The sequence below is a fragment of the Myripristis murdjan genome, chromosome 9, assembly GCF_902150065.1.
Source record: "Myripristis murdjan chromosome 9, fMyrMur1.1, whole genome shotgun sequence".
Taxonomy (NCBI): Eukaryota; Metazoa; Chordata; class Actinopteri; order Holocentriformes; family Holocentridae; genus Myripristis; species Myripristis murdjan.
The window spans coordinates 34,099,817-34,110,578 of NC_043988.1; the positions used below are offsets into that span (position 1 = coordinate 34,099,817).

The 10,762-nt window shown below is 42.7% G+C and overlaps 1 protein-coding gene across 1 annotated transcript; it reads left to right on the forward strand.

Annotated features, from left to right (window-relative positions):
• The first annotated feature begins 1,170 nt into the window (after nucleotides 1-1,170).
• On the forward strand, nucleotides 1,171-10,138 carry gstt1a (glutathione S-transferase theta 1a). Its single transcript, XM_030059414.1, has 6 exons — nucleotides 1,171-1,260; nucleotides 4,128-4,348; nucleotides 5,063-5,150; nucleotides 6,656-6,812; nucleotides 8,654-8,830; nucleotides 9,719-10,138. The coding sequence occupies exons 2-6, from the start codon at nucleotides 4,237-4,239 to the stop codon at nucleotides 9,917-9,919; spliced, it is 735 nt and encodes a 244-aa protein (XP_029915274.1). The 5' UTR covers nucleotides 1,171-1,260; nucleotides 4,128-4,236; the 3' UTR covers nucleotides 9,920-10,138.
• Nucleotides 10,139-10,762: the final 624 nt, after the last annotated feature.

A 10,762-nucleotide genomic window follows, 5' to 3' on the forward strand; every position in this document is an offset into this window, starting at 1 on the left:
TCCGCCAAATTGGGCTACTTTTTAAGAGCAGTCGCGGGTAACAAATTTTGTCAGCGGGTTGGGCTTGGGCAGACATGAATAAAGATTCATATTTTGAATGACTAATGTTTATACGCAAATCCTGTCAAACTGACTCCGGGCCAGATCAGCATATAAACTATCCACATATGTCACCTGCTCCACAGACAAATAATATGCCAATGCTGTGTGAGGCCACTCAGCACATGACCAATCACATCATCAGCACCACTCGTGCCCAGTGCCTGTCAGCTGAAGTAAGGTATCCCATATCATATTTTAAGTTCTGATATACTGTAAATTAAATAGGTGAATGAACTGTTTTGGGAAATTGCCTTTAGTTTATGGTGTTATTTTATAGATATTCTAGTGCATTTTGCAATTATAGCAATGCTGTTGGACTTGGACTGTTGTTGGAAGCAACATAGCCTATATGGATTTTTATGGGCATATTTTGAGTTCTGGTATTGGGCTGATTTTTGGGCCCTTTTTATACCGGGTTGGGCGGGTTTTGGGCTGGTTTTGAGTTGCTGTTTGGCTGCTTTTGTTTCACAGACCTGGCAACCCTGAGTATCTCTAGTCAGCGGCGGTGTTCTGTCGATTTCTGCACAGAGTAGCGGTAGCATTATTTGATAGGCTGTTACTGTACTATCGACACATGCTTCCCCTGAAATATTGATTATAAATATTAAAACAGTATGTCTAAATATGCTGCCATTCATCCTACAGTGCCAGTGAGGTGATCAGTAGTCTTATATGAATGCATAGAGTAGCGGTAGCATTATTTGATAGGTTGTTACCGGACTATCGAAATATGCTAGAGGCAAGGCAAGGCAAGTTTATTTATATAGCACAATTCAACACAAGGTAATTCAAAGTGCTTTACAGAAACATTAATAGCAACAAGACACAATTTAAAACAATAAAAACAGTCAATAAAAAGGGAAATAGAAATTTAGAATGATAGCGATAATAAAATAATAAACTGAAATATTGATTCTAAATATTAAAATGGTATGTCTAAATTTCATCACACTTTTTGTACCTAGACAGACGAGAGAAGATAACGGTTCCGCGGCGTTGATGTTTTTTTTTTTTTTTTTTTTTTTTTTAAGTTGCTTGTGCCGCCCCCACGTGACATAAACCGCCCTCGTCAAAAACCGCCACTGCCCCCGGACTGTCTCTGGCGACAAGGCAGCGAACAGGAGCCGATTGGAGATCCAGCAGAACTGTGTTCTAAAGGTAAAATATCACCATGTTAAATGTGTGGGATAATGAAACTGCATTTCAGCTCACTTTTTGGCTTGAGAACAAGTTTTATTCCTGCTTTTAAAGTTGATATTCGTTGCATTGTTGGTCGCTCATTAGCATACTTTGCCAACTCTCCCGATTCACGCGGGAGACTCCCGATGTTTTCTTGTCGCAGTATCCGGCCATAGCTGCCAACACTCCCGTTTCCCCAGGTTTCTCCCGTATTTTCAGTGGCGGTTCCCCGAGGCGAAATTACTGGCTTGGCCCTTCCATGTTACTACACTTACCGCGAGTCAGGCACGGCACCAGGCATGTCGGCCGCTCACCTGTCAGATCCGGCAGACCTGACCGGGTGGGCGCGGTACCGGCCGGTGCCAAGGCCGGCCCGCCTGAAGGCTGAATTATGCTTCCGCGTAGGAAGAGCGTACGGAGGTTGTGCGAAGCTTATGCAGGCCAGTGGCTTTTTTATGCAGGCCAGTGGCTTTTTTATTCAAACAAGATTTTGTCCATATAAAAAGTAGGCTAGCCTATTTTTCCAAAAAAAAGGGTCTTGAAAAAGAGGGGTCGTCTTAAGCCTGGAATATACTTGCTGCTCATGACGCGTGCGCTTACGCGTCATGGCTGCGACGCGTATTCTACGTTCCTGGGCGTAGAGGTCGCTCATCTCGACGCAAGGTAACAGAATCAGAATCAGAGAATCAGAATGCCTTTATTTGTCATTATAACAGAAAACTGTATAACGAAATTATATGTCAATACTGCGAGATGCAGTATTGACATAACCGCTAGAGGTGCTCGTGCGAACGAATACACAGTGACAGTGACGGCCGCACGTACCACCTCCGACGGCGACGTTGTTTGCGCTTCTGCCGCAATTTCAGCAGGAGCAAAATGATTATTTCTTCCTCTTCAAGCAAATCCATGTTTGTTTACAATACCGGAATGCAGTATCCAGGCAACACCTCCCGGCTTCTTCGCGCTTTCGGGTCCGATCCGATCTGCTGCTGTCTGCCCCTAGTGGAGACCTCCAGTATCATGCGTTTTGGACGCGTTGTGTTGCAGCAAGTGAATGCACTCACGAAGCGCACTGTGTACGCGTACGTTAGGTCATGCAGCAAGTATATTCCTACCTTTAAAATCAGGGTCGTCTTTTATGATAATCTAGTAAACTGGCGATTTTTTTTTTTTTTCGGTTGCCCACATTGCCCAGAGCAAAAACCGTCCCTGCCTATTTTAGACTCATCTCCCGTTTTGTCTTTTCTCCCGATAATCTCCCATAATTTACAAGCCCCAGGTTTGTTTGTTGATAATACCGAGAAGCGCACAATAACAAAGGTTTTATTTCGAAAGCCCAGACCAGAAGCCGCCGCAGCTCCGTTAGTTTAACAGAAGCTGAAACACACAGCAAAATGTTTTCAACTGTAAATAAAAGTGCTTCGTTCCAGCCTGCGTCAGACAATGCCGAGTTTGCTGACTAATTATTAAAAACCTGGATGTGTTGTAAATCTTAACCCGCTCGGCAGGCACTAATATCCCCGCACATCTTCTGCTGTGCCAGTGCCACCCACTGAAAATACAGCAGGTGTTGGGTTTTTGTTCCCAAACAAAAATGGAATCAAAGGTTTGAGAGACAGAAACCTCAGCGGCACCAATGAATCACTGAGCCAACAGGCCTGTCACTCCCACAAGTGTAATACGGCCATTTTATGTCACATTTTATGCAACAGCCTCAGTTACTGCAGCTTTAATCTCCTCTGGGCTCCCAGTGATTGTAAAATGGCCCATGTCTCCAGGGTTGCCAGATCTGTGAGACAAAAGCAGCCAAACAGCAACTCAAAACCAGCCCCAAACCCGCACAACCGGGTATAAAAACGGCCCAAAAATCAGCCTAATACCGGAACTAAAAATATGCCCATAAAAATCCATATATGTTGCTTTTAAAGTCCAACAGCATTGCTATAATTGCAAAATCATAAACATTAAAGGCAATTTCCCAGGCAAAGGCAATTGAAAATCATTTCAGCTCACCTGTTAAACTGCTGGCTGTCTCCAACATAAAAAAGAACAGGAAAAAACTCCATGAACTTGAACTATTTACGGTGCTGTCCAGTTTCTTTTTAGACATGTTGAGGTCCCTCGCCCTGGTCCCTGTCATACAGAACTGTACTGAACAAGGCCAGCATCTCTCTGGTGGGCTCAAACTCGTGGCAGCAGATTTCATTAGTCATTCAAAATTTGAATCTTTATTCATAGGCATTATTCATCATCTGTATGCCACAGGTCTGCCCAAGCCCAACCCGCGGACAAAATTTGTTACCCTTAAAAAGTAGCCCAATTTGGCGGAAAAAACACGGACTTGGCAACCCTGCATGTCTCTGTCTGTATGTGTTCCAGTATTTGTTTTTGCCTGTTAATATTAAACTTTGCCATGGCATGTGCTGCTATTACACTGTGCTGGAAACTAACACAGAACGAGTGTGCTCCCATAGTGACAATGTTGAGGAAACAGATTCACTTAAATTTTTAATCTAAATTCAACTCATGCACTGTTTTATGCCGACATACTACATCTAAATGTACAGGATGCATCATGTTAAGTTGTATCAAACAAATTTAGGTCAAATGAGGGCAGCAGCGTCTTTTCTGAGGAAATAAAAACATCGAGCATCTTCACATGTCAGTACATGAAGATATTGAATTCCAGGTTCATGGCAGGTCGAGCGACTGAAAATGTGACAATTTCAGGAGTGTTTACAAAATGTTGGGCAGAGCCGAGGCTGAAGGTCAGCTCAGTCAACCACGAGCCGCTCGCTCACTTTGAACTGTCGCCATCATTTAAAAACTCTGGGCTTCTGTAGGGAGGAGCTTTGGAGACACAGCGGATAACAGCAGCAGTTGGAAAAGACTTGGAAACAGACGGGAAACAAACTGTAATCGCAGCATCTGCAGCCGCCGAACCTTGTCACCATGCCGCTGGAGCTCTACCTCGATCTGCATTCCCAGCCGTGCCGCTCCGTCTTCCTGTTTGCCAAGACGGTCGGCATTCCCTTTGAGTTCAAACTGGTGGATCTGACTGAAGGTAGGAGCCACCTCTTCTCCATTCCAGATGCTTGGACAGAGATGAGATTCTGTTTTTGAAAAATGCCAGGTTGTTTTATATGCACCTTTAAAGGTTATTTCCCCTCTCGTGCTTTTTTATGCATTCAAATTCCTCTTTGAGTTTTCCTGTTTGAGGTTATCAGGAACTGGGAGGGAGAGGCTGCAGAACACAGTTGAATGCCCTGCAGACTCTGAACTTGTTGCATAAGTGCTGACCCTGAAATGTGCACAACACCATATTTTTCCCCCCCCTTATCTTGTTAAAAGCTACACATTCTTGTCTCGGACTCAGGTTTGATTTGACTCTGTTGGGAGGTTTTGCAGCTGTATCGCGAGTTTGCAGAAGCACCGAGTTGAATGCTCTGCAAACTCTGAAGCTGTTACATAATCCCCATTGGCCTCCTGGGACACTGACCCTGCTCTGGACTCATTTTACATCTCACATTTTGTCCTTTTGGCCGACATTCCTGTCTACAGTGTTTTCTCATGAGAGCAGCAGTGGAGTCAGCTGCATTTCAACATTATAAACAACTAACAATGAGGAGGTCAGAGGTCACAGCACCCAGGCAAAAGACTCCTGTGTCCCTAGGGTGATAAAATAATCATAATAATGATGATAATAATAATGACTCTGAGTAATGGATGATGATGGAGAATGGATAATAACGGAGTCACATGTGTGTGTTTGTTTCAGGGCAGCATTTCAGCGAGGACTTTGGTAAACTCAGCATCGTGAGGAAGGTTCCCGTCATGAAAGATGGGAACTTCGTTCTCACAGAAAGGTACTGCGCATGGTTCAGGCTCACATTTTGATAATTTGATCATTTGCATAAACAGCACAAATGACTTTTAATCAGAAAAACAAACAAGTGGGTTGAAGAGTGATACGATGCTGACGCAGCTGATGATATTCAGAGGGTCTTGCAGGAATACCCCCTTTTTCCAACTTCCCTAGACCGAGACCAGATGTTGGACACCATTTTCTCCTCTGTACGTCCAGTGGTTCAGTTCCTATGGGTAGCATTTCCTGTTAGCTTAGCATAAAGACTTGAAGTCTATGGGAGTTGTTAGCCTAGCTTTGGCAAACTGAAAAATAAACCTTACAGCAGCCCCGAAGGTGTTTTATTTACACAGTGGATCATGTGGATTTGAAATAAACGTCTTCTCAGGCATTCTCAAAGTGAAGTACTTCACCACTCAGACAAAGTGATGTGTCTAATCTGCAAGCAGGTGAATGAAATGCACAAGGAGTTAAACATAAAACAATACTAGCATACCAATCATAAATTTTACGACATGCTCACTGTCAAGGGGTGCACAACCTAAGCCTGAACTGCCCAGCAGTCAGTTTTCACAAATCTGTTTTAGCCTCATTAACTACAAATTGTGTTTATTCGACATTACTGGCTACAAACCATTTCCAAAGCAGAGACTGTAGACATGCACCTTTGTAATGAAAACATTTACAAATAGACAAATGGGATTTTTTTTCTCCTCCAGAAAACACCACTTACATTTTTCTCGCAATTGGCACGACACCGGCCGTGCCAACTGTGAATTGGCACGACTTCCAGTCTAGAAAAGGTTATTAAAGAATAGATTTGTTTTGGAATTATTTTGTGTCTGTTTTATTTCTTGGGTGGCCCACAGTCCAGTGTTGGGTCCCTAAATTGGCTTAGTCATTAAAACATTGAGAGCCTCCGGTCTAATCTTACACTGTGTACCTTTAAAACGCCGCTGCTGTAATTTGGACAAAATCTGGTAACTACTGTTTAAAGATTACACTGATCAACAACAGGAGACCAACAACAGGATTGTGAGGAGAGAAGGTTTACTGAGAGGGAGGGGAGTGGAGATAGATGGTGGAAAAGTGAGCAAAAAGGCAGTTTCGGCATCCCACACGTTTAGCATGGTAATATTTTACCTTTATTATACAATTCTGTTGGCTCTCCAATCAGCTCCTGTTTGCTGCCTTATCACCAGAGACAGTCAATGTAGAGATACTCCACCAACAGGAGCATGTGAGGCCTCCTGCAGGGGGCGATGTAGAGCACTAAGACTGGGCTAAACAGTCAGTGGCCCACAAGATCTGCCTTCTATGACAGTGTTCTTAAAAACAAAAAATCTGGAACCACGGCTGGGCGATTTGGATGGAGCTGAGCCACTGATTGGCATGAAGGGCGTCTGCATCGCCTATAGGAGACAAGACGTCTAGTTGCAGGCACTTCCTACTTTTCTCCATCACTTCTCTGCTATGAGTTCTTCTCTGCTTTGCTCTTCGCTGCAGTATTGCCATCTTGCAGTACATGGTGCAGAAGTTCGCGGCCTCGGTGCCGGAGCACTGGTACCCCGCCGACCTGCAGACGCGAGCCCGTGTGGACGAGTACCTGTCCTGGCAGCACACCGGCATCAGAGCCAGCGGGTCAAAGGTCTTCTTGTTAAAGGTAACTGCTCTCAGATCAGATCTGCAGAGCAACGCGACTTCCTGCTCCGCACACACGACCTGTTACACAATCCATGTTGAATCTGCGGTTTACTTTTTAACCAGCAAAGACTACAACTACGGCTACTGCTATTACCACTAGCACTGCTATGATGAAAAGTTATTCAAACTACAACTACCACTACTATTTCTACTATTATTACTATTACTACTATAATAAAAAGTAGTACTACTACTGCTAGTGCTATTCCACCTACTACTACCACCAGTATGTCTTGTTCAAAGAGTTTTTTTTAATTGTGTCCATTGGTTTTCAGTTTGACAAATACAATGGAAATGACAGTTTTGTGTTTTACAAACAAAATAGCAAAAAAAGAGAACAAATAAGTATGTTAAACAGAGTATAAAATAAAGAAATACAAAGACAGGATTAAAAACAAACAAAAAAAACAGAAGAGGGAGGTTCAAGTTGCTTACGAATTCAAAAAGGAAAAAAAATCATTGATATGGTATGTCCGAAAGTAAAGACAGTGGCTGTAGGTCTGTTAGTATGTGGAGCTTTAAAGCTTTGCACAGCACAGTCTAGAAATGGACGCCGTATTTTCTCAAATTTGTCGGCAGAACCATGAAGTATAAACCTGAGTTTCTCTAGTTTTAAGTGCTGCATGACGCCTCTCAACCAGCAGATACAACTAAGAGGGTTGGGTTTTTCCAGTTTAGGAGAATCGGCCTGTGTAGGGGACGATCCTCTGCCGGGACGCCGAATATGGCAACTGTCCAAAAAACATCAGAGACAGTTTGGAGAATAGATTTCCAGAATTTAGGACAAAGGCAGAACGTGTGTGCCACAGTAGCTGGGAGCAGCCTACATCGATCACGGAGTCGACATGAGGAAGTTTTACTTTAGAGAGGCATTTTCCCACTCATCCTCCGTCATGTCCAATCCTAAACCACTCTCCCAAGCAGATTTCAGATTACCTAGGGAGGAGTTCTGTAAACTAGATAGTTATAGAAAGAAGATGTTGCTGCTGTACGAGAACAACGATGCTATGTATTGTCAGGAAATCTAGGAGAGGACAGTGTGTTGGATTTCATAAAATTGCAGAATTGGAAAATCGGAAGAGTTGGGTTTGTGGTGAATTACATGTAAGATGCAAGAGTTTTCATAGTTTCAGCACCATTACACTTCCACAACTCGCATGACATGTTGATTATGGAGGTGGAGGCAGGGAAAAAATGGTTGGGGGAAAGAGGAGCGAGAAGAGAACTGCTTTGCCATCTAAACTCCTGTGTTATTTTGGACCAAATCTAAAGGGACTGTGTAACAATCGGGTTATCCTGCGTGTAATTTAAAGGCAAAGGCAGAGAAGGAGCAGAGACAATGGGATGTATAGAATATAAAAGCAGATGAAGCAAAAAGCTGGACAAATTGTGTCTGATCCTGTTCATCCCTCCTTTAAAGAATTCATCAAACTGACCTTGGGAGGGCGCTGTAGAGCCACTGCAGCAACCAAGAACATTTACAAAAAGTCTTTCAAACCAAATGCAATGACTCTGCTAAACTGGTGAACACCATTCACACTGGAACCTGTGAACAGTCTGTCACTGTTGTCTGTACTCTGCATGTCGTCCTTTTATTACTGAACTTACTGAATTGAAATTTCCACATCAGTCCACAAAAAAGAAAGAAATTTATCATATCTTCCTACTGCTGGTACAATGGCTATTATCGTAATACTGCTGCTATTACTAGTACACCATTAGAACGGCTTACTGCTACTACTGCTGCTAAGAATAATACTAATAAAATCTGCACATGTACTGCTGTGCCTCTGGCTGCAGGTTTTATTTCCTGCTGTGATGGGCTCGGCGGTGCAGAAGGAGAAGCTGGACGCCGCTCTGGAGGATTTGGATCAGTCACTCGGCCTGCTGGAGGAGAAATTCCTCCAGAACAAACCCTTCATCGCCGGGGACAAAATCTCTCTGGCTGACCTGGTGGCGATAGTGGAGATCATGCAGGTACAGCTACTCCTACTACCGCTATACTCCTGCTTCTACTCCTGCTGATATGAAAACTGTTACGACTACTAATACTACTTCTATTATTACTGTTCCTATTGACACAAGTACTACTACTACTACTGTGCTATTACCACTATTACTACTAGTTCTTCAAATGTTGTTATTACAACTGGAACTGCTATTACTGCTATTATTATTATTGGCACTACTACTTCTTCTAAAGGTACTGGTACTACTGCTGCAATTACTATTACTACTATTACTATAACTACCACTAATACAGTTACTACAACTACTGCTACTACTAGTACTATTACTAGTACTATTACTATGCTGTAACTACTTACTAGTGCTTTTACAGCTTCTGCTATTGCCACTATTACTATTATTACTTCTACTGCTGCTACAAGTACCATGACTACAGTGCTATTACTACTGTGACTATCACTAACACTAATGCTGCAGTTACTACAGCTACTGAAAAGTACTATTACTACTACTAGTACTGTTACTGCTGCTGATACAACTACTACTACTGCAGTCCCAGATCTATTATAGATCAGGGACTGCAAGTACTACCAGTGCTATTGTTCCTGTACTACCTATTACTACTACTGCAACTACTGCTATTAGTAGTATTACTACTTCTGTTTCTACAACTACAACTACAACTTCAATCACTTGTACTGTGGTTGGTATCATAGTGCAACTACTACTACTGTTACTGTTATCAATACAAGTACTTTAACTACTTACCCAGGTTTCTACAGAACATTTCTCATAGTAAAACAGACCGAGCTCCACCACATCACACCCTAAATTAATTCTCAAAGAGTGGACTGAATAATAATAATAATGAAAGAAAGTTCCCTTCCTGTTCTGCAGCCGGTGGGAACCGGCATGGATGTGTTTGAGGGCCGACCGAAGCTGAGCGCCTGGAGAGACCGGGTGAAGAAGGAGATCGGTGCGGAGCTTTTCGACGAAGCCCACAAGGTTGTCCTGAACATGGACGGCATGGCGGAGGACCTCAAGAAGAGCGGCATGCTGGAGCTGTTCAAGCCTAAGCTTCAGAAGATGCTCAGCTGAGGAGTTTTCTGTGTTTCTAGCAAGGAAAATGTTAAGACCGTCACAAAGGTCGAAATCTGCTTTGAATTGTTTTGTGGAGCTTTGCTTGTTCACACGGTTCCTGTGCAGCTTTGGCAGGCATGGAGAGTTAATTTGACAATGTCCAGGTCAGTTTCCACTTCGGCAATTGCCAAAAAAAAAAAAAAAAAAAAAAAAAAAAAGAGGAGAAAAAATTTATTTCTGCATCTTAGACGACTTCTACATGATTGTACACCCACTGCGACTTTATATATTATATAGTCTACTTTACATTATTACCAGCCACTGTTTTACATTGTATTAATGGCAAGCTAAAATGATCCTTGTGCAAGTTCACTGGAAACAGTTTCACAGAGAACCCTGACATGTTTTTTAGTTGCAGGCATGTTATTTTCTTTCTTTCTTTCTTTCTTTCTTTTTTTTTTTTTTTTTTAAAGCAAACTCAGATACAAAAGTGCACCAAAGTCAACGTTTCCACCAAAGAAAATAAACCGGTATCACATCATGGTGTAACAACTTTTATTGTGTCCAACCGGTGATAAGCACGCAGGGGAACGAGATAAAGAGTCAGTGTCTGTACAAATGAGCAGGGAAGCCTTTTCAGATGATCTAATCACATTCCTTATCATTACATGTCATTTGGATCTGTGATCTTACCCAGAATGACGTGGAGCAGCAGGTCGGGGTTCTGTCAGTTTTGCTCAAGGACACATCAGCTGTTCTAGGAATTGAACCTGTGGTCCTGAATATGAAGCAGAACATCAGATTCTGTGGTTTTGTCTCCAAATCAGACATGCAAAGCTATTTTGCATTTCCCTTAACACT

Bases quoted from the DNA above. Each gene is read 5' to 3' on its own strand.
- gstt1a (XM_030059414.1), top strand. From the start codon at position 4,237: ATGCCGCTGGAGCTCTACCTCGATCTGCATTCCCAGCCGTGCCGCTCC. The intron at 5,151-6,655 runs GTACTGCGCATG...TCTTCGCTGCAG, and splicing joins AACTTCGTTCTCACAGAAAG to TATTGCCATCTTGCAGTACA. The intron at 6,813-8,653 runs GTAACTGCTCTC...CTCTGGCTGCAG, and splicing joins CAAAGGTCTTCTTGTTAAAG to GTTTTATTTCCTGCTGTGAT.